The 24,819-nt window shown below is 48.3% G+C and overlaps 1 protein-coding gene across 1 annotated transcript in view; it reads right to left on the bottom strand.

Moving 5' to 3' along the window:
• The window catches only part of LOC115098354 (butyrophilin subfamily 1 member A1-like), a 59,462-nt gene that overhangs the window by 32,012 nt on the left and 2,631 nt on the right, over nucleotides 1–24,819 (bottom strand). The window contains exons 2-3 of the mRNA XM_029614896.1: nucleotides 12,100–12,192; nucleotides 9,863–10,213 (exon numbers count right to left, since the gene is read on the bottom strand). Of these exons, the coding sequence (XP_029470756.1) occupies nucleotides 9,863–10,213; nucleotides 12,100–12,181 (433 nt within the window). The 5' untranslated portion in view covers nucleotides 12,182–12,192. The remainder of the gene's footprint in view (nucleotides 1–9,862; nucleotides 10,214–12,099; nucleotides 12,193–24,819) is intronic.

The following is a 24,819-nucleotide window of genomic DNA, read 5'->3' as shown; positions in this document are numbered from 1 at the left end:
TACCACTTTGGACTTTTCTCTTTTCGCTGATATATCTGAAAAATGTTTTGTCACCATATTTTATCTCCTTGGCAATCCTCTCAAACAATTGAGTAGAACTTGGGGTCACAACTTGAAACGCCAGGGAGGAAGACTTAGAACCAATGTCAGGAAATATTTCTTCACTGAGAGGGTGGTGGATGCCTGGAACACCCTTCCTGGAAGTGGTGAAGACCAGAACTGTGAAGGATTTCAAAGGGGCATGGGATAAACACTGTGAATCCCTAAAAGGCAAGAGAATGGGAATAAATAAAAAAGCTTAACCTGCACAGACCAGCAGTCATTTCCCTTAACAGAAACATGGGGGTAACCTTCACGGAGCGGTAGTTACTACCCTTATCAGAAACATGGGAGTAACCTGCACAGAGCGGCAGTTACTACCCCTAAGAGAAACATGGGGGTAACCTGCATGGAGCGGCAGTTACTACCCCTAAGAGAAACATGGGGGTAACCTGCACGGAGCGGCAGTTACTACCCCTAAGAGAAACATGGGGGTAACCTGCACAGAGCGGCAGTTACTGCCCTTAACAGAAACATGGGGGTAACCTGCATGGAGCGGCAGTTTCTACACTTAACAGAAACATAGGGGTAACCTGCAAGGAGCGGCAGTTACTACCCCTAAGAGAAACATGGGGGTAACCTGCATGGAGCAGCAGTTTCTACACTTAACAGAAACATGGGAGTAACCTGCACAGAGCGGCAGTTACTACCCCTAAGAGAAACATGGGGGTAACCTGCATGGAGCGGCAGTTACTACCCCTAAGAGAAACATGGGGGTAACCTGCACGGAGCGGCAGTTACTACCCCTAAGAGAAACATGGGGGTAACCTGCACAGAGTGGCAGTTACTGCCCTTAACAGAAACATGGGGGTAACCTGCATGGAGCGGCAGTTTCTACACTTAACAGAAACATAGGGGTAACCTGCAAGGAGCGGCAGTTACTACCCTTAACAGAAACATGGGGGTAACCTGCACAGAGCGGCAGTTACTATCCTTAACAGAAACATGGGGGTAACCTGCACGGAGCGGCAGTTACTACCCTTAACAGTAACATGGGGGTAACCTGCACAGAGCGGCAGTTACTATCCTTAACAGTAACATGGGGGTAACCTGCACAGAGCGGCAGTTACTATCCTTAACAGTAACATGGGGGTAACCTGCACAGAGCGGCAGTTACTACCCTTAACAGAAACATGGGGGTAACCTGCACAGAGCGGCAGTTACTATCCTTAACAGTAACATGGGGGTAACCTGCACAGAGCGGCAGTTACTACCCTTAACAGAAACATGGGGGTAACCTGCAGGGAGCGGCAGTTACTATCCTTAACAGAAACATGGGGGTAACCTGCACGGAGCGGCAGTTACTACCCTTAACAGAAACATGGGGGTAACCTGCACAGAGCGGCAGTTACTATCCTTAACAGTAACATGGGGGTAATCTGCATGGAGCAGCAGTTACTACCCTTAATAGAAATATGGGGGTGACCTGCACGGAGCGGCAGTTGCTACCTTGGGAAGCTTGCTGGGCAGACTGGATGGACCATTTTGTTCTTTTTCTGCCATCATTACTATGGTACTCTCCCTTGGGGATGGACCGGGGACCCTTCAGAGCCTGGTTTTTGTTTGGTGGTAGGCAACAAACTTTTGATTAAAAAACAAAAGTGCACAGGGAGCGGCACATCTCTCAGGTAGGCGAGGATTTCGGTCCTCCTTTGGCTCTCTCTCCGTTCCCCCATCGCTGGGGGTGCTTTTCTCTTTATTCTCCCCATGGTTTCTTGCGTTTTCCTTGGTCCTCCGATTCTGCGTAATGCGGCCTGTGGTGCGTGCGGTGACACACGTGTGCCAGCCTCTGTTCCTGGTGCACCTCGGGGAAATCAGCCAGGCACTCAAATAAAAAAAAAAAGACTGGAAGTCTGCGACTTGTCAGGTGCTGGCAGCGGATCCCCTCTCCCAGGAGGTTCTCAGGTCCTGGTCATAGGGCTGAACAAGCAGGACTTGGGGATCCTAATCTGCTCTTGGTGAACCAGTGGAGATGAAAACTGGTGATCCAGTTCCCTGACCTCCAGGAGCCCGAGGAGGATCCCTCTGCCACTCTTCATCTAAGCTGCTCTGTTTTCTTCTTATAAAGTTAAAAAAAAACAAAAAAAAACGTACAAAGGAAGGCAGGCCTGATCGGGTTTCGTGTTTTCTCCTTTCAGTCGGGCTGTGAGGCTTTTCAGGGATTAGTTTGTTTTCTTGCAGTTGCTTCTCCCACTTGCTTCCTCTGCCCGCATGGTCCTCGCTGCAGCCCGGCATTTCTAGTGAGCTCTGCTGCTCCGTCTGTGGGACGGCCTCTCTGTGCTTCTCTCATACAGGTCCCTGTGTCCGATACTTCACCACTGGTGAGGCACATCAGGGGGACCCATGGTGGCATCTCCACGACAGCGTGGGTTGAGAGGTTCTAAGGCTGCTTGCTGTAGCTCTGTTCCCTGTGAGTGCAGGAACGGCGGCCATTTTGGGGACATTCACATCTTCTGTCACTGAATCTGCATGCTCCAGCCTCTTTTGGTGGCTTATCCCGAACAATGGAAAAGGTTTGTTGATGACCATGGATCAATAAAACCTTTCAAGTATCTGAAGGTCTGTATCATATTCCCCCTGCTACTCCTCTCCTCCAGGGTGTACATATTCAGGTTCTACAACCTCTCCTCATAAGTCATTCGAGGGAGATCACCCACCATGTTGGTCATCCTTCTCTGGACCGCCTCCATCCTGTCTCTTCCTATGGAGATACGGTCTCCAGAACTGAACACAGTACTCCAGGTGAGGCCTCATCAAGGACCTGTACAAGGGGATTATCACTTCCCTTTTCTTACTAGATATTCCTCTCTCTGTGCAGCCCAGCATTCTTCTGGATTTGGCTATCGCTGTGTCACACTGCTTCGTCGACTTCCGGTCGTTAGACACTATCACCCTAAGGTCTCTCTCCTGCTCCATGCACATCAGCCCTTCACCCCCCAATGCATACAGTTGTTTTGGATTATCACACCGCAGATGCATGACTCTGCATTCTTGGCATTGAATCTCAGCTGCCATATCTTCGTCCACTCTTCCAGCTTCCTTAAATCCAGTCTCATTCTCTCCACTCCTTCCGGCGTGTCCACTCTGTTGCAGATCTTAGTATCATCCGCAAATAGACAAACTTTACCTGCTATCCCGTCCGCGATGTCGCTCACGAAGATGTTGAACAGAACCGGTCCCAACACCGATCCCTGTGGCACTCCACTTAACACCATTCTCTCTTCAGAGTAGGATCCATTTACCATCACCCGTTGTCTTTTACCCGTCAACCAGTTTGTAATCCATGCCACCACCTTGGAGCTGACTCTGAAGCTTCTCATTTTGTTGATGAGTCTTCTGTGTAGGACCGTGTCCAAAGCTTTACTAAAATCCAAGTAAATGACATCAAGCGCTCTCCCCTGATCCAGTTCTCTAGTCACCCAATCAAAGAAATCAATAGATTCATCTGACAGGACCTTCCCCTGGTGAATCCATGCTGCCTCTGATCGAGTAACCCACTGAATTGTAGATAGTTCACTATCCTTTCCTTCAGCAGAATCTCCATTACTTTTCCCACCACCAATTGATGCTAACCGATCTGTAGTTTCCGGCCTTCTCTCTGCTCCCACTCTTGTGAAGCGGGACCAGCACCGCTCTTCTCCAGTCACCTGGCATAGAGCTTACAGGGTCCCTGGCCCTCCGCTCGCCTGCCTCAAATACCAGGGGGGATAGTCCCACCAGGACCAGACACCCCCCCCCCCCAAGGAGGCTAGAAGCTTAATCCTGTAACCTGCTGGTCTTCCTTCTTCATCTTTTATCTCAGACTGCAGGATTTTGCACCTCCACCATCTGCTGGAGACAGAGAAATACTGAGGGAGTGCAGGTGGCACACTAGGTTATGTACAGTGTCAGTGAGACTCTCTCTGTCTCCATCTGCTGGCAGGGAGGTAAAACCCAGGAGTCTGGACTGATTCGGGTACATACAGGGAACTGCTGGAGACAGAGAAATACTGAGGAAGTGCAGGTGGCACACTGGGTTATGTACAGTGTCAGTGAGACTCTCTCTGTCTCCATCTGCTGGCAGGGAGGTAAAACCCAGGAGTCTGGACTGATTCGGGTACATACAGGGAACTGCTGGAGACAGAGAAATACTGAGGGAGTGCAGGTGGCACACTGGGTTATGTACAGTGTCAGTGAGACTCTCTCTGTCTCCATCTGCTGGAAGGGAGGCAAAACCCAGGAGTCTGGACTGATCTGGGTACGCACAGGGAACTGCTGGAGACAGAGAAATACTGAGGGACTGCAGGCGGCACACTGGGTTATGTACAGTGTCAGTGAGACTCTCTCTGTCTCCATCTGCTGGCAGGGAGGTAAAACCCAGGAGTCTGGACTGATTCGGGTACATACAGGGAACTGCTGGAGACAGAGAAATACTGAGGGAGTGCAGGTGGCACACTGGGTTATGTACAGTGTCAGTGAGACTCTCTCTGTCTCCATCTGCTGGCAGGGAGGTAAAACCCAGGAGTCTGGACTGATTCGGGTACATACAGGGAACTGCTGGAGACAGAGAAATACTGAGGGAGTGCAGGTGGCACACTGGGTTATGTACAGTGTCAGTGAGACTCTCTCTGTCTCCATCTGCTGGAAGGGAGGCAAAACCCAGGAGTCTGGACTGATCTGGGTACGCACAGGGAACTGCTGGAGACAGAGAAATACTGAGGGACTGCAGGCGGCACACTGGGTTATGTACAGTGTCAGTGAGACTCTCTCTGTCTCCATCTGCTAGTAGGGAGGCAAAACCCCAGGAGTCTGGACTGATCCGGGTACAAACAGGGAAACATTGCTTGAAAAAAGATTCATAGAAAGCTGGATCTGGAAGGGCTCTCAGGAGGACATCCACTCCATCCCCCGCCTCAAGTCAAGATCCAGTTTACGCAAGCCAAAATGAAATACCCATGTTTACTTTACTTGTCCACATTCCCCTCAGCCATGACTACACCCTCTTTGCCATAAGGAAAAATATGCAGCTAGATTGCTAATGCTGTTCATTCAAACTTTTGAGCGTTGCTTGTGTGATTGGTCCCTCCTGACGCAGTCTACGAAACACGCTCCATGTCGGGGGACCATGTCCGCCACTGAAAAAGCAAAAATACTCAGCTCTTTATTGCAATCATTAAATGCTTCAAATTGCCTGCACATTAAATTCCTTGCCATATCTTTTTCATTTCTCCATTGGACTGGTGAGATTGCCTTCCACCTCCTGCTGTGAGCTAGGTTGCTTTGAACATTATCTGGTATGAGGAGGTTCATCAGTGGGGTTCAAACACCTAGAGCAGAGCTTTCCAAAGTGTGTGTCGTGACACTTTACTGTGTCGCCTGAGGTGTGCCGGTGTGTCGCGCAAGCCCGGTGCACGTGACACACCGGCAAGTGCAGGGACCGGGAACCCATGGCTCCGAGCCAGATATGCTGCATCTGGCTCGCAGACAAGTATCGCCACACTTTCCCGCTGACCCAGCTGCTCCCCGGTCCTCCTCCGCCCGGGCGGAACGCGGCAGGACAGCTGGAGTCAGCGGCACCGGCGTGCTCTCTTCTTCCCGCCCCCCCCCCCCCCCGGAAGAGGAAGTGGAGAGTATCGGGTGAGTGCGCGGCAAGAAGAGGCCACGCTAGTGCGCTCGGCATCGGCCCGAAGAAAAGAAGACTGCAGCGCGGCTCGGAGGAAAATGAAGAGGTTCAACCGCGGCTGATGGGACTCCACCTCCGCGAGGGCTGAAAATGAAGAGGTTAGCGTTGGGAGGAGGCTGCTGCTGCTGCTCGCTCATTCACTATCTCTCTCCCCCACCCCGGGAACTCGCGGCAGCAGCAGCCTCCTCCCAACGCTAACCTCTTCATTTTCAGCCCTCGCGGAGGCGGAGTCCCATCGGCCGCGGTTGAACCTCTTCATTTTCCTCCGAGCCGCGTTGCAGTCTTCTTTTCTTCGGGCCGATGCCGAGCGCACTAGCGTGGCCTCTTCTTGCCGCGCACTCACCCGATACTCTCCACTTCCTCTTCCGGGCCGCGGGGCCCTGTGTGTGTGTATGAGAGAGTGAGAGATTGCATGTATGTGAATGATTGAGAGCCTGTACATGTGAAAGAGAGTATGTCTGTGATTGAGAGCCTGCCTGTGAGAGAGAGAGCATGAATGTAAGTTTACCATTGGGAACCTGTATGTGTAAGTTTGTGATTGAAAACCTGTTTGTGTGAAAGAGTATGTGTGTATGATTGAGATCCTTTGTGTGTGAGAGAAATCATGTGTATGTATGATTAAGAGCCTGTGTGTATAAGTAAGAGAGAGATCATGTGTGTCTGTGTGTGATTGAGAGCTGGTTTAGGTGATGGAGCATGTGAGTATGTGATTGAGAGCCTGTGTTTAAATGAGAGAGAGAGACCATGTGTGTCTGTGTGTGATTGAGAGCTGGTTTAGGTGATGGAGCATGTGAGTATGTGATTGAAAGCCTGTGTTTAAATGAGAGAGAGAGACCATGTGTGTCTGTGTGTGATTGAGAGCTGATTTAGGTGAGGGAGCATGTGAGTATGTGATTGAGAGCCTGTGTGTAAATGAGAGAAAGAGAGGACATGTTTGTAAGCATGTGAATGAGAGTCTGTGTGTGAGAGAAAAAGACAGCATGTATGTGTGTGATTGAAAGCCTGTGTGTCTGTAAGCGTGAAAAGATAGACAGCATGTGTGTAAATGTGTAATTAAGAGCCTATATAAGTGAGAGAGAAAAAGCATGTGTATATGTGAGTACTGAGTGCATGTGTGTATAGGTGTGTCATTGAGAGCCAGTGTGAGAGAGAGCGCTGGTATGTGACTGAGAGAGGAGAAAGTTCCAAGCAAACCACCCCGCCTCCTGCTAATTCAGAACAATCTCAGGACACCTGGATATCAAACGTTCCCAGGTATGCAGAGCAAAAAAATGTTTGTATCCTTATTATTTTTCATTACTGGGTCTTTGTGTCTGCTATTTTGAAATATTTTGTTGGTATCTGGAAATGTTTTATATGAGTTTTTAATTATTGGATATTCCACTCATCAGCTGTTTCGAAATATGTTCTTTTTGTTAGTACAGTTTTACTGCTGATGATTTTATATTTCTTGATTTGTTTTATAAGGATGGGTGATGTTTCTTTTTTCCTTTGTTACACTGCATACAACCTCTGGTTTGCTAGTAGACTGAATTACTGTGTCCCGAAATTATGTTTGTCTAAAAAGTGTGTCACCAACATGAACAGTTTGGAAAGCTCTGACCTAGAGGGATCCCTCAAAGTTAAACCCCCTACCCCTGCCTCAACACATACTTTTAGGGAACTTAATCTATGAGGTACCTACACTTAGGGGGCTAAAAATGGGAGGGAGATAGTAAGTGGATTTAAGTTGAGGGAGAAATTTTAGGTGCCAAATGTAGTCGGCCAAAATTAGATGCAAAGGCAGCTCATCTAGATGCAGGTGCAAGCCCAATTGCCCCAAAATAAGAGAAATGCCCCCGCAGCCCAGCCATTCCCTCCTGCTCCCCAGAATCCTCCTGAAATCCTCCCAAAGCAGAGCCGGCAGGAGGACTCGCTCTTGCCTCTTACTGTCCTGGCTTCCTTCATTGCTCTGATGCTAGAGGTGTGGTGGACGCTGGGCCGATAAGACGAGAGATGCCGGTGCAGCTTGGGAATCCTCGCGGGAGGTCTCTTATCCGATACTGGAATGGCTGGGAGGGGCATCACCAGGCTGGGCAGGATCGCGGGGCTGCAGGGAGATTTCCTTTTTCTCTGATATCAGTGCAGAGGGACCGCTGGCTTAGGGAAGCACAGAGCCTGCTGTATTTGGGATGAGTGGCCCAAATCTAGGCTGCCATATTTCACTTTAGGAGAAGTTTCAGCCAAAAATCTAGGCCCCTAGGTTCCACAGAAAGTTCTGCTCGGCATTTTTTAGGAAGATTATCTGTTCAGCTGGCCAGGAATATCTCAGCAGGAGAAATATCTGTTAGTGGGGAGCATGGATGCCCAAGGCAGGGGGAGCATTTTCGTAACTATTTCTATGGCCCTCCCTGAAAATGTTTCTGTAGCTGCCTGTGGTGGGAGGATGGTTAGGGTCGCCAGGCTTGTAATCATCGGTCCCTTATCATTGTTAGTCACTGTTATATGATATTGCTATTTTTTTTTTTTATTCTTTAACTCTTGGTTCTCTTCTCGCCTCTCCCATCGCACTTTTAGTGTGTCCTCTGGTGCAGGGGTTCTCTGCTCGGTCCTCGGGACACACCTCGCCACACCTAGGTTTTCAAGACATCCACCATGAAGATGCATGAGATAGACTTGCAAATTTTCCTCATGTATATTCATGGTGGAAAACCTGACTGGGTAGGTGAGCCCCAGGACTGAGTGCTCTGCTGCATTCACTTGTACCACCACCCACAATCTATTGATGGCTCAGGGCTCTGTCCTGGGTCCTCTTCTCTCCTCCCTCTAGACTTGTTCCCTTGGAGCTCTGATCTCCACCGCCACCTTAAACTCAACATGGCCAGGACAGAACATCTTATCTTTCTCCCCTCTTCCCCTGTTCTCAATTACTGTGGATTAACACCATCATCCTCCCAGTGAACCATCTCTCTCCTGTACAATCTATCCAAAATTCAGCTGTGTGACTTCCCTTCCAGCAGTGTCGCCTGACCCATATAACCCTGCTTCTCAAGTCACTACACTGGGGCCCCACCTGCTTCCATCGACAGCTCAAGCTCCTTGCTCTGCAGCTCCTCTCTGCCTCCCCTGTCTTACCTCTCCCTATAGCCCTCCTCGTGAACTTCACTCCTCTGGCAAGTCCCTCTTATCTGTGCTTTCCACCTTGCTGCGTCATACACCTGGAACAGACTTTCTGACATGGGGCATCCTGCTCCCTCTCTTGCCTTATTCAAATGCAGCCTAAAAAGAACCCACCTTATTGAGGCTGCTTTTAAATCTTATCCCCTGATTATCCCACTCACAGCATTATTGATTGCAATCATTCTCTCTTTTGCCCTGTAAGCTTGTCATGATTAGACTGCAAGCTCTATGGAGCAGGGACTGTCCCTTCTGTGTATTTGTACAGAGCTGCATACACTCAGTGGCACTATAGAAATGAGGAATAGTAATAGAAAGTTACAGAGAAGGATGAGTGGATTAAATAACATCTGCTTTCTTCTATACCAAACTAAGGAGAGCTTAAACTCTATGCAAGCTGAACCTGTAACTGTGGTGGATTGCAAGGTCCCAAGCAAGGGCTGCAGAAGACAAATCATATCTGATAGGGTAAGGTGTGAGCTTGTAAAGGAATGGTGCCTGGCTAACCTGGACAGTAAGTGAGCCCTCATAAGAGCCTTAGAGAGGGGAAGTAGGAGATCTTTCTCCCCTGCTTTCACCTCTAACATGAGTCTTCCCTGGGTATCTGCTTCATTCACTCACTCCCCGCTCATCACCCTACAATATGGTCAGGTCCAATTCCTGGTTAGTATTATTTATTGCAGTAATTTATTACTAATTGCCACTCTATTCAGTTTGTCGCTGTCTATTCTTGTACCCTGAGCTTATTCTCCATACCCAATCTCTCCTATCCCTCCTCTGCCTATTTCATTAGCAATATCTCTGTAATATCAGGGAGACCTGCCGTGCAGCTACAATATGGCACTTTGTGTCTCCTGCACTAAAGACTGCTTATGTCATTCAGTCAGGGTCAGAATAAACAGAGAAAGGGAGCAAAGTCAGAAGAGGATTAAAGTTGCCACTTACTTGCTACTTTCAGCTCCAGCGTTGCTTCTTCATAGTAAGTATCAGATCTAAAGAAACAGGTGTAACGTCCCTCATCTTTCAGCTCGACATTGTGTATCCTCAGCGAGACGCTGCCATTGGAGATGTGATTCCTGATGAGCTCCGTCCTGCCTCGGTACTCTGGGATCTGTTCCTCGTTCCGATCCATCCCGTTCTCATACATGTGCACGAATGAATCAAAGCTGATTCGGAACCACCTCACCTGCATGTGCTCTGCGCTGAGGGGTGGGGAGAGGCGGCAGGGTAACTCAGCATCTCCACCCAGAACAGCGACCACAGGCCCATCAGGGCCGATGACTTTAAATCCTTCTGCTAATTATGTGACACAAAACAAAGGGAATGACATCAGTCAGAAATGGAGAATATGGGACTGACAGCTGAGAAATCTAAAGACAGGGCTCTTATTCTGCCTGGGTTTTTTTCCATCCATGGCTCCTGGGAAATGAGAGGAGACAGGGGCTGAATTAAGGAGAGGATTAGCTCTTTCTTGCTCTGCTCTGCCCACTCCAGCTTCACCCCTTCCCCTCCTGCTCTCTGCATGCTGCCTGGAAAGAGAGGGACTAGAGTAGGAAGCAGAGGGTTGTTCTTAGCTGAGTGAGAGGTGGGGCACAGGCCGATAGAGTTAGGGGATACACCCTGTGGTCTCCTATTGTGAGGGGTGGGGTGTGGGTAATTTTCATCCCCACAGATCTAGCCTCCTAGCAACCCTTGCCAACATTGCCAATGACCTGTTCATGGCAACTGTCAAAGGCCTTTAATTCAATCTATATTGTCCTTGAGATATCCACTGCTTCTGACACTGTTGACCACCACCTACTCTTGGATAATCCTAGATCCTACTGAAAAATGTCTTCCACCCGTCCTTGCTGGGTAAGAGCAGATCAAGCCTGGGAAGATCTCATAGGTCAGACCTCATTCTGTCACTCATCCTCCATTGGCAAGGATCCTTCTTCCATCGCTCAACAATAGTCCTGAAATTTGTAAACCCTTCCACCTCTCTGCACATCTTGAGAAATAAACTCTTCCTGCTACATAAACCCAAAACCTGCATTATTTCTGTGGCCGTGGGAGGGAGCACAGGCGGCTGGGAGAGTTCTGCCATTGGTCAGAGACTGTGGGAGGGAGCACAACCAGTTGGGAGAGCTCTTCTATTGGTCAAAGACTGTGGGAGGGAGCACAGCCAGCTGTGAGAGCTCTGCGATTGGTCAGAGACTGTGGGAGGGAGCACAGGTAGCTGGGAGAGCTCTTCTATTGACCAGAGGCTGTGGAAGGGAGCACAGGCGGCTGAAAGAGCTCTTCTATTGGTCAGAGGCTGTGGGAGGGAGCACAGGTGGCTGGGAGAGCTCTTCTATTGGTCAGAGCTGAGGGAGGGAGCAGAGGCAGCTGGGAGAGCTCTTCTATTGGTTAGAGTTTATGGGAGGGAGCACAACCAGCTGGGAGAGCTCTTCTATTGGTCAGAGTCTTGTGAGGGAGCACAGGTGGCTGAGAGAGCTCTTCTATTGGTCAGAGGCTGTGGGAGGGAGCACAGGCATCTAGGAGAGCTCTTCTATTGGTCAGAGGCGGTAGGAGGGAGCACAGGTAGTTGGGAGAGTTCTTCTATTGGTCAGAAGCTGTGGGTGGGAGCACAGGTGGCTGGGAGAGCTCTTCTGTTGGTCAAAGGCTGTGGCAGGGAGCACAGGCAGCTGGGAGAGCTCTTCTATTAGTCAGAGGCTGTGGAAGGGAGTGCGGGAAGTTGGGAGCAGCAATCATTACTGCATTTCCTGCATTTACGAATTACACTACAGCCTCATTGTTAATCTAATAGATTTGGATTTCAGACTTAATTATGCATCTTTTCCAAAATCCGAGCTCAAGGAGACTTACAATTCAGGTACTTCAGTTATTTCCCTGCCCATGAGGACTAAGAGTCTATGTTGTACCTGAGGTAATACATGGGGCAGTAAGAAGCAGGATTTGACCCTGTCATCCCTGGTCCTTGACCTCCTCCTCTAAACACTGCATGCAGAAGGGAAAGTCTGAGGCTCGGAGGATTTTATCACCTCAGATATAATTTTATTCCTTCCATTGCAAACAGCAGTTTCTAGTCCTTTTCTCTTAACTTCATGTCACAGCTGTGTTCAGAGAATAAGAGAAAGTCGGGATAAAATGCCGGCAGTTAATAATGATAAAAAGGCACAGGAAATTAAGAGACGTCTCACCCGCATTTACAGTCTGGAAGTGATGAGAAATCACCAGAAGGGAGCAGAGAGCTCTTACCAAGCAGGGATCAGGAAACTGCATCTTCAGTGCCTCTGAAAAAAATAAAATCATGCAACCTAGAACAAACTGAAATGAAGTTACACCGACACCCAGAGCCGCAGCCAGGCTATTTGGCGGCTATGGCCAAGTATAACAGGGAGCCCTGAACCTGAACATAACACACGACACCATGAGCCAGGACTCGCTGTTCTATGGGACCTTTCATGTTCATTCTTATTCTGACCCAGCAGCTTCCTCCTGCCCCTATGGGCCGCCAGCTGAATCGGAACCAGTATGGGGATCCTGGCGCCATCATGAGCCTTCATTCAAAAACTGAACTGGAAACCCCAAGAAACCAGACTGTGCATGCCCTGCAACACCAGAGAAAGAAGAAGAAACACATTTCCTCCTGCATTGTGCAAAATAAGAGATCCTGAGCTGCACATTCCCAAAGTCCACAGAGTCCATCCACTAAACTGAATATAAAATGTTCTTTTCTACTCTGGCTGTCCGGACTTTTATTTTTCTAAACACTTTGGTCCTCATCTCTTTATACTGCTCTCCTAACTCCTTTACAGGGTCTCCTGTTCATTTTGTGTTTCATCTCTCTTCCGTCTCGTCAGTATCTCCCTACTCCTCTGTCTAATATCAATCTTTCCCTTTTATTCTCTTTTTCCTCATTCTCTTTACCTCGGCCTCTCTATTCACTCATCTAGATTTCATCCCCCCTTCTCCCCCTCCAGTTCTATGCCAGTCCTACACCTCCCCAAATCTCCCCTCTATTGCCCCCTCCTCAGTTACACTAGGTGAACCTTACAGCCTTGCACCCACATCCTCCCCATACACAATTCAAACTTATGCATTTATAATAACATTTTACATGAGAAAGGACTGTGGGGTAAAAATAATCACTTCTGGGTGTATATTATATGTACAGGTACTGCTGTGGTGCCAACCAGAAACCCTGCAAAAAGAATTTAGAAAAAGACCCTTGGGGGTGGGTTTGCCCTGGGAAAGCCATGTATTGAATTGCAATTACAATATTGTAAATCTCCCTTATCAAAAGAGCCCTAACTGCCAGCACTCAAACAGTAAATATCCTACTTATGAAAAGGCAGCACTGTAAATATTACGCCAGGTCCTAAAACACCAATATGCCTCCTACTAGGAAAACAGAACAAGCCAGGCTGTAATAGATCCCTACACAGAAAATACATGCTAGCAGAATACTTCACTTCTATCACATACACCGACCTACAGAATAAAGAGACCATAAATTATAGACAGAAATGTGCAGACAAATACTGAACTGGAAACCACAAAAAGCCACAATCTGTGTGCAGAGCAATAAGTGAAAACAGAAACTTCACCATTCCTCATAAAATATCAAACAATAAAATAAAGAAATAGAAAACATCACTCGTGATACTAAAAGCATAGTAATAAAAAGAAATATTTCAAAAACAGCTGACAAACAGGACAGCATCCAATAATTAAAAAACTTCCATATATTTCAAAACAGAAGAGACATTAAATAATACCCAATAATTATAACTAACAGGGATTAATAAATCCCCCACTTTCCATTACTGGGATCGTTTGATTTCCAGATGCTCTAAGATTGTTGTGGAATAGAGGGGCAGTGGGGGAGCTGTTTATTGCACAGAAACTTTCTCCCTTCTCTCTAACACACACATGCTCATTTACTCTCACTCACATGCTCAATTATACCACACACATGCGTACCCATGCTCATTTACTCTCACTCACATGCTCAGTCATACACACACATGCTCATTTACTCTCTCACTCACATGCTCAGTCATACACACACATACACACACATGCTCATTTACTCTCTCACTCACATGTTCAGTCACACACACATACACACATGCTCATTTACTCTCTCACTCATACACACACACACATACACACACATGCTCATTTACTCTCTCACTCACATGCTCAGTCACACACACACATGCTCAGTCACACACACATGCTCATTTACTCTCTCACTCACATGCTCAGTCACACATACACACACATGCTCATTTACTCTCTCACTCACATGCTCAGTCACACACACACATGCTCAGTCACACACACATGCTCAGTCACACACACATGCTCATTTACTCTCTCACTTACATGCTCAGTCATACACACACACACATGCTCATTTACTCTCACACTCACATGCTCAGTCACACACACACACACACACACACAAAAGCTCATTTACTCTCTCACTCACATGCTCATTTACTCTCTCACTCACATGCTCAGTCACACACACACATGCTCATTTACTCTCACTCACATGCTCAATTATACCACACACATGCGTACCCATGCTCATTTACTCTCTCACTCATATGCTCAGTCACACATACATACACATGCTCATTTACTCTCACTCACATGCTCAGTCATACACACACATGCTCATTTACTCTCTCACTCACATGCTCAGTCATACACACACATACACACACATGCTCATTTACTCTCACTCATATGTTTTGTAAGAAATAGTATGTTGCTCCAAGATTACATTGTTATGGTTTTACTTTATTTTATTCTTTATACATCGTTTTGTTTTAATGTTTTATTGTATCGCCCATCTGAGTTCTTTGTAAACCGGCATGATGTGCTGCACGAATGTCGGTAAATAAAAGTTAATAAATAAATAAATAAATAAATATGTTCAGTCAATCACACACATGCTCATTTACTCTCACTCATATGTTCCGTCAATCACACAAATGCTCATTTACTCTCTCACTCACATGCTCAGTCACACACACACATACACACACATGCTCATTTACTCTCTCACTCATACACACACACATACACACACATGCTCATTTACTCTCTCACTCACATGCTCAGTCACACACGCACATGCTCAGTCACACACACACACACACACTTGCTCATTTACTCTCTCACTCACATGCTCAGTCACACACACACATTCACATGCTCATTTACTCTCTCACTCACATGCTCAGTCACACACACACATGCTCATTTACTCTCTCACTCACATGCTCAGTCACACACACACATGCTCATTTACTCTCTCACTCACATGCTCAGTCACACACACACATGCTCAGTCACACACATGCTCATTTACTCTCTCACTCACATGCTCAGTCATACACACACACACACATGCTCATTTACTCTCACACTCACATGCTCAGTCACACACACACACACATGCTCATTTACTCTCTCACTCACATGCTCAGTCATACACACACATGCTCATTTACTCTCACTCACATGCTCAGTCACACACACACACATGCTCATTTACTCTCTCACTCACATGCTCAGTCACACACACACATGCTCATTTACTCTCTCACTCACATGCTCAGTCATACACACACACATACACAAACATGCTCATTTACTCTCTCACTCACATGCTCAGTCACACACACACATGCTCATTTACTCACTCACATGCTCAGTCATACACACACATACACACACATGCTCATTTACTCTCACTCACATGCTCAGTCACACACACACACATGCTCATTTACTCTCTCACTCACATGCTGTCATACACACACATGCTCATTTACTCTCACTCACATGCTCACTCACACACACACATACACAGATGCTCATTTACTCTCTCACTCACATGCTCAGTCATACATACACATACACACACATGCTCATTTACTCTCACTCACATGCTCAGTCACACACACACATACACACACATGCTCATTTACTCTCACTCACATGCTCAGTCATATACACATATGCTCATTTACTCTCTCACTCACATGCTCAGTCATACACACACATACACACATGCTCATTTACTCTCTCACCCACATGCTCAGTCATACACACACACATACACACACATGCTCATTTACTCTCTCACTCACATGCTCAGTCACACACACACATACAAATACATACTCATTTACTCTCACTCACATGCTCAGTCACACACACACATACAAATACATACTCATTTACTCTCACTCACATGCTCAGTCACACACACACACATATGTTCATTTACTCTCACTCACATGCTCAGTCATACACACACATGCTCATTTACTCTCTCACTCACATGCTCAGTCACACACACATGCTCATTTACTCTCACTCACATGCTCAGTCACACACCACATGCTCATTTACTATCACTCACATGCTCAGTCATACACACACATGCTCATTTACTCTCTCACTCACATGCTCAGTCATACACACACATACACACACATGCTCATTTACTCTCACTCACATGCTCAGTCACACACACATACACACACATGCTCATTTACTCTCTCACTCACATGCTCAGACATACACACACATGCTCATTTACTCTCACTCACATGCTCACTCACACACATACATACACAGATGCTCATTTACTCTCTCACTCACATGCTCAGTCATACATACACATACACACACACATGCTCATTTACTCTCACTCATATGTTCAGTCAATCACACACATGCTCATTTACTCTCTCACTCACATGCTCAGCCATACACACACATACACACACATGCTCATTTATTCTCTCACTCATATGCTCAGTCATACACACAGATGCTCATTTACTCTCTCACTCACATGCTCAGTCATACACATACATACACACACATGCTCATTTACTCTGTCACTCACGTGTTCAGTCACACACACACAGATGCTCATTTACTCTGTCACTCACATGTTCAGTCACACACACAGATGCTCATTTACTCTCTCTCACATGCTCTGTCACACACACACATACTCACAGATGTTAGTGTTCTCTCTCTCTCTCTCTCTTTGCAAGCATGCTTCTTCAGGCTGCAGGGGCAGTGGAAGAGGCCCATGTTACTTCCTGGGCTGGCTCCTCCTGCTGCTTTGTTACTCCATGGACCGCACTCATGCTGACGGCTGAGGCAGGATGGGAAGCCGATGATGCAGTTACTTCTTCAGGCTGTGGGGCCAGGGTGGGAGGAAGATGCTGCTTCTTGCAGCTCTGTGGGCCTCTCTGGTCCTGACTGCGCATGGGCAGGGGCAGTGGTGGTGGTGGTGATTTGTTTTTCTCCTCATTTGAGGACTGACGCCATTTCCCCCAGACTCCAGAAGCTGGTACAGCAGCTCTTCTCCCCCTGGCAGCTGAGCTCTTCAGGCACCAAGTCTCTATCGGTAGGGGGAGACCAGCAGATTGTTAGCTACGCCTCAGCCGACATCAAAAGATTTCAAGGCTCAGGGACAGGTGAATGTTTCCAGCAGGGCAGAAGCCAAAGCTGAGTGAGGGTCTCTGTACTGGAATAGCAGGAGGTGCTACAGGGCGGGAGTGAGGGGCATTGGCAGAGCTGCACGGGCGGCTTGACCTATCGGGGGATCGGGCTTCCCCCGGGTGGGCCGGTCACTCCTGTCACGTGATTTTTTTTTTTAATTATAAAGATTCCAGCCAAAGTATTTGGGGGCGCCGCAAGCAGTGGTATCCCGAGGGGAGCCAATGCCCCCCAGGCGCAGGGAGGCTCATGCGGCCCCCCAGGCGCAGGGAGGCTCATGCAGGGAGGCTCATGCGGCCGGCAGGAGTGAGGTGCATTGGCAGAGCTGTGTGTGAGGGTCTCAGTATTGGAATAGCAGGGGGTGCTGCAGGGCAGGAGTGAGGTGCACTGGCAGAGCTGTGTGTGAGGGTCTCAGTATTGGAATAGCAGGGGGTGCTGCAGGGCAGGAGTGAGGTGCATTGGCAGAGCTGTGTGTGAGGGTCTCAGTATTGGAATACCAGGGGTGCTGCAGGGTAGGAGGGAGGTGCATTGGCAGAGCTGTGTGTGAGGGTCTCAGTCCTGGAATAGCAGGAGATACTGCAGGACGGGAGTGAGGTGCATTGGCAGAGCTGTGTGTGAGGGTCTCAGTATTGGAATACCAGGGGTGCTGCAGGGCAGGAGTGAGGTGCATTGGCAGAGCTGTGTGTGAGGGTCTCAGTACTGGAATAGCAGGGGGTGCTGCAGGGCCAGAGTGAGGAGCATTGGTAGAGCTGTGTGTGGGGGTCTCAGTACTGGAATAGCAGGGGGTGCTGCAGGGCAGGAGTGAGGTGCACTGGCAGAGCTGTGTGTGATGGTTTCAGTACTGGAATAGCAGAGAGTGCTGCAGGACAGGAGTGAGGTGCACTGGCAGAGCTGTGTGTGATGGTTTCAGTACTGGAATAGCAGGGGGTGCTGCAGGACAGGAGTGAGGTGCATTGGCAGAGCTGTGTGTGAGGGTCTCAGTACTGGAATAGCAGGGGGTGCTGCAGGGCAGGAGTGAGGTGCATTGGCAGAGCTGTGTGTGAGGGTCTCAGTACTGGAATAGCAGGGGATACTGCAGGGCAGGCACATTGGCAGGGCCGTGGTGGAGCTCACATCACCATGGCCCGAAGAAAAAGATTGCGTTTAAATGCGCTGATACTCCTCCTCCTTCCTGCCCACACGGTCCCGGAAGTAAACGTTGCCGGAGCCGCGCGGGCAAGAAGGAGGAGGAGCATCATCGCGTGCAGAAGAGGAGCAGGCTTATGGGCCACCGTGAATCACCTCAGCGGCCAGAGAAGAGGAAGAGGCCCGGTAGCAGGGCCGCTGCGGCCCGAGAAGAGGCCCAGTAGCAGGACCGCTGCAGAGCCCAAGCTGCGGCAACCCGCGAAGAGGAGGCCCAGAGGTGAGAGAGAGGCTGAGGGTTTGTAGAGTGTGCATGTGCGCGTGCATGAGATGCATTGAGAGACTGTGTGTGGGAGTGAGGACCTGAATGTTTGTAGAGACAGCATGTGAGAGCCTCTGTGTGTGTGAGAGAGAGAGCATGTGCCATTGAGAGCCTGTGCTTGAGCAAGACAGCATGTGGGAGTGAGAGAGAGCCTGTGTGTGTATGTGAGAGAGAGACAGCATGTGAGAGCCTCTGTGTGTGTGAGAGAGACAGCATGTGACAGTGAGAGCCTGTGTGTATGAAAGATTGTATGAGAGAGAGCATGTGACAGTGAGAGCCTGTGCTTGAGCAAGACAGCATGTGGGACTGAGAGAGAGCCTGGGTGTGTGAGAGTCAGACAGCATGTGCAAGAGAGAGACTGTGTATGAATGATTGTTTGAGAGAGAGCATGTGAGAGTGAGAGCTTGTGCTTGAGCAAGACAGCATGTGGGAGTGAGAGAGAGCCTGGGTGTGTGAGAGTCAGACAGCATGTGCAAGAGAGAGACTGTGTATGAATGATTGTATGAGAGAGAGCATGTGAGAGTGAGAGCATGTGCTTGAGCAAGACAGCATGTGGGAGTGAGAGAGAGCCTGTGTGTGTGAGAGTCAGACAGCATGTGCCAGTGAGAGACTGAGTGTATGAATGATTTTATATGAGAAAGCATGTGACAGTGAGAGCCTGTGTGTGTGTGAGAGAGAGAAATGCATGTGAGAATGAGAACAGGACTGTGTGTTTGAGGGAAGAAGATGGAGAGAAAAAAAGATAATATAAAAGGAATTGGAAATAAAATAAGAAAGGGAAGGTGGAAAAAAAAAGCCTGTGACCAACCGATTAGAAAACTAAGATCAGCCAGCAAAGGTACTGGAATAGCAGGGGATGATGCACTGCAGGACTGTGGTGCATTGGCAGAGCTGTGTGTGTGAGGGTCTTAGTATTAGAATAGCAACGGATGCTGCAGGGCAGGAGTGAGGTGGATTGGCAGAGCTGTGTGTGAGGCTCTCAGTACTGGAATAGCTGGGGGTGCTGCAGGACAGGAGGGAGGTGCATTGGTAGAGCTGTGAGTGAGGGTCTCAGTACTGGAAAGCAGGAGGTGCTGCAGGGCAGGAGTGAGGTGTATGGGCAGAGCTGTGTGTGAGGGTCTCAGTACTGGAATAGCAGGAGTGAGGTGCATTGGCAGAGCTGTGTCTGAGGGTCTTAGTACAGGTATAGCAGGAGGTGCTGCAGAGCAGGAGTGAGGTGCATTGGTAGAGCTGTATGTGTGAGGGACTCAGTACTGGAATAGCAGGAGGTGCTGCAGGGCAGGAGTGAGGTGCATTGGCAGAGCTGTGTGTGGGGGGGTCTCAGTACTGGAATAGCAGGGGGTGCTGCAGGGCAGGAGTGAGGTGCATTGGTAGAGCTGTGAGTGAGAGTCTCAGTACTGGAAGAGCAGGAGATGCTGCAGGACAGGAGTGAGGTGCATTGGCAAAGCTGTGTGTGAGGGTCTCAGTACTGGAACAGCAGGGAGTGCTGCAGGGCAGGAGTGAGGTGCACTGGCAGAGCTGTGTGTGAGGGTCTCAGTACTGGAATAGCAGAGAGTGCTGCAGGGCAGGAGGGAGGTGCATTGGCAGAGCTGTGTGTGAGGGTCTCAGTCCTGGAATAGCAGGGGTGCTGCAGGGCAGGAGTGAGGTGCATTGGCAGAGCTGCATGTGTGAGGGTCTAAGTCCTGGAATAGCAGGGGATACTGCAGGACGGGAGTGAGGTGCATTGGCAGAGCTGCGTATGTGAGGGTCTCAGTGCTGGAATAGCAGGGGGTGCTGCAGGGCAGGAGTGAGGTGCATTAGTAGAGCTGTGAGTGAGAGTCTCAGTACTGGAATAGCAGGAGATGCTGCAGGACAGGAGTGAGGTGCACTGGCAGAGCTGTGTATGTGAGGGTCTCAGTGCTGGAATAGCAGGGGGTGCTGCAGAGCAGGAGTGAGGTGCATTGGTAGAGCTGTGAGTGAGAGTCTCAGTACTGGAATAGCAGGGGGTGCTGCAGGGCCGGAGTGAGGAGCATTGGTAGAGCTGTGTGTGGGGGTCTCAGTACTGGAATAGCAGGGGGTGCTGCAGGGCAGGAGTGAGGTGCACTGGCAGAGCTGTGTGTGGGGGTCTCAGTACTGGAATACCAGGGGTGCTGCAGGGCAGGAGTGAGGTGCATTGGCAGAGCTGTGTGTGAGGGTTTCAGTACTGGAATAGCAGGGGATACTGCAGGATGGGAGTGAGGTGCATTGGCAGAGCTGCGTGTGTGAGGGTCTCAGTCCTGGAATAGCAGGGGATACTGCAGGACGGGAGTGAGGTGCATTGGCAGAGCTGTGTGTGGGGGTCTCAGTACTGGAATAGCAGAGGGTGCTGCAGGGCAGGAGTGAGGTGCATGGGCAGAGCTGTGTGTGAGGGTCTCAGTACTGGAATAGCAGGAGGTGCTGCAGGACAGGAGTGAGGTGCATTGGCAGAGCTGTGTGTGAGGGTCTCAGTACTGGAATAGCAGGGGATACTGCAGGGCAGGAGTGAGGTGCATTGACAGAGCTGTGTGTGAGGGTCTCAGTACTGGAATAGCAGGGAGTGCTGCAGGACAGGAATGAGGTGCATTGGCAGAGCTGTGTGTGAGGGTCTCAGTACTGGAATAGCAATTTAATTGGTATTAAATTATTATTAAATTGGTTTTCATCCTCTCTCACTGATCGCCCTCAACAAGGTAATATTAACCATCAATCCTCCACTCCATACAGAATTCCGTCTGGCGTCCCTCAAGTTTCTTCATTATCTCCCATACTATTCAATATATATCTTCTTCCTCTATGTCATGCATATACAGCATAGCTCTCTGCTTCAATGACAGGGGAGAAGAATAACTGATACTTCACACATCCAGCAGAGCTCTCTGCTACAACGGCAAAGGAGAAGAAAAAGGGTTCGCACTCAAAACGCGGGGAGTAGCTGGCTTGTTACGGCAGTTACTACCCCAAACCAAATGTGCCTGATACTTCACTTTCCATGCATATCCAGCATGGTTCTCTGCTGCATCGGCATGGGAGAAAGACTGATACATCACGCATTTCCAGCATAGCTCTCTGCTTCAACGGCAGGGGGGAAAAAACAAACAAACAAAACAAAAACAAAAAACTGATGCTTCACGCATATCCTGCATAGCTTCAACGACAGGGGTGAAGAAAAAAAAGGATTCACAATCACAAAGCGAGGAGTAGCTGGCTTGTTACGGCGGTTACTACCCCAACCAAATGTGCCTGATACTTCACTTTCAATGCATATCCAGCATAGCTCCCTGCTTCAACGGCAGGGGAGAAGAAAAAAAAAACCAACAAGAGCTGTACAACATAGTCTAGGTAAAACAAATAAGCATGGGTGTAGCTTGCTTATCGCGGCGGTTACTGCCCCTACTACCCCTAACTAATCAAGCTAGATATTTCACTTGCATGCAGCTCCATCACTGCTCTCTACATTAATGGTGGGGGTGGAAGGGGAATAGAACAAGGAGCTAAGAGTAACAGATAAGAATGAGAGAAAAAATGTGTGAGGCTTGCTGGGCAGACTGGATGGGCCATTCGGTCTTCTTCTGCCGTCATTTCTATGTTTCTATGTTTCTATGTCATATTTTATCCTCCCTCAATTTACAATTCAAAATCTATGCAGATGATATTCAATTTCTTGTCCCTTATAAATAATCCTGGTCTGATACTCTATCTTTAGTCTCACTCTCCCTATCCACTATTAACTCCTGGTTATCTCACAATCGTCTGAAACTGAACCCATCAAAAACTGAATTAGTACATCTAACATCCATTACTGACACTTCCATAGGTCCACCATCTCATTTGACAATTAACGGTTTATCAATTCCAATAACACATCATGCCACAAATCTGGGAGTAGTCATAAATACTGATCTATCCATGAAACAGCAAATCTCCTCCTTAACAGAGAAATCATTTTACAAACTACAACTTCTAAAACGTCTCCATTCTCTCCTTTTCTACCGTGACTTTAGAACTGTTCTTCAATCTCTAATTTTTTCCGGCTTAGACTACTGCAATGCACTTTATTTAGGTCTATCTGACTCTTCAATTCATTCATTACAATTAGTTCAAAACAGTGCAGCACGCTTATTACCTGGCATCCCTCTTCGCAAGCACATTACTCCCACCTTATAATCTCTTCATTGGTTACCCATAAAATACAGGATAAAATATAAAGTACTCTCAATCATTCACAGTTTAATTTACAATTCCTCCTCCACTTGGCTATGCACTTTACTCCGTATTTACAAACCCACTCGACATTTAAGATCACTTACTCAAAATCTCTTAGACATCCCATCATCATGACAGGCCAGATTAGACATTACCAGAAAGAGAGCATTCTCAGTAGCAAGACCATCTCTTTGGAATTCATTACCTAATCCTCTTCGTTTAATATCAAATCCCCTCCACTTTAAAAAATCTCTAAAAACATACCTTTTTCAACTCACATTCAGTGTCCCATTCAATCATTCTTCCTCCAAAACCGAACCACTCATTATCTCATCTCTACCCATTTGAAACATACTGCTCAGATTCCTCATCTTTAACCACCATATTTACCTTCATCTCCATGATACATTCATTCCCTCCCCCCCCCCCCCCCCGCAATACTCCCATTTTCCACCTCTCTTATTTGGTCAACCTTTTTCACTTTTCTTCCTACCTTTCCCCCCCCCCCCCCCTACTCCCTCTGCTAATTTCTTTAATTTAAATATTTGTTTGAAGCTAGTACCCATCTAGCTATTTTCTATTAAAATTATGTATACTTTTATTCTTTAGTTTATTTTTAATTACACTCTTTTACACTCTTTACTTTTATTTTAATCCTCTGTAAACCGTTTTGATAAAATTTTATTTTAAAAAACGGTATATAAATATTTTTAAATAAATAAATAAATAGTGGCAGATGCTGCAGGGCAGGCGTGAGGTGCATTGGCAGAGCTGTGTGTGAGGGTCTCAGTCCTGGAATAGCAGGGGGTGCTGCAGGGCAGGAGTGAGGTGCATTGGCAGAGCTGCCTCTGTGAGGGTCTCAGTCCTGGAATAGCAGGGGATACTGCAGGGCAGGAGTGAGGTGCATTGGCAGAGCTGCGTGTGTGAGGGTCTCAGTCCTGGAATAGCAGGGGATACTGCAGGACGGGAGTGAGGAGCATTGACAGAGCCGCGTGTGTGAGGGTCTCAGTCCTGGAATAGCAGGGGATACTGCAGGACGGGAGTGAGGTGCATTGGCAGAGCTGTGTGTGAGGGTCTCAGTCCTGGAATAGCAGGGGATACTGCAGGGCAGGAGTGAGGTGCATTGGCAGAGCTGCGTGTGTGAGGGTCTCGGTCCTGGAATAGCAGGGGATACTGCAGGACGGGAGTGAGGTGCATTGGCAGAGCTGTGTGTGTGAGGGTCTCACTACTGGAATAGCAGGGGATACTGCAGGACGGGAGTGAGGTGCATTGGCAGAGCTGTGTGTGAAGGTCTCAGTAGGGGTGTGCATTCGGATTGACCGCATTAGTAAAACGCAACTCATATTTTTTTTTTACTTAAAAAATTGATTCGACATAAACGATCGGATTTCCCACATATCGAACATAGATATGTTCGATATGTGGGAAATCGCGATTGTTGAGCCAAAATAAAAATATAAACCCCCTCACCCTCCTTAATCCCCCCCCCCCGACTTACCACAACTCCCTGGTGATGGAGCGAGGAGTGAGGACGCCATTTCTGCAATCCTTGGCGAGAAGCATGTGATGTCGGCGGCACGTCGAGTGACGCCGGCGTCACGTGATTCCCGGCTCGTTCGCGCCGGACGGCTCGTTCGGCCCAAAAAGAACTTTTGGCCAGCTTGAGGGGGTCAGGAGGCCCCCCCAAGCTGGCCAAAAGTTCTTTTTGGGCCGAACGAGCCGTCCGGCG

This window comes from Rhinatrema bivittatum, chromosome 8 (genome assembly GCF_901001135.1).
Source record: "Rhinatrema bivittatum chromosome 8, aRhiBiv1.1, whole genome shotgun sequence".
Lineage (NCBI taxonomy): Eukaryota > Metazoa > Chordata > Amphibia > Gymnophiona > Rhinatrematidae > Rhinatrema > Rhinatrema bivittatum.
This window is presented reverse-complemented; position numbering and strand designations above follow the sequence as displayed.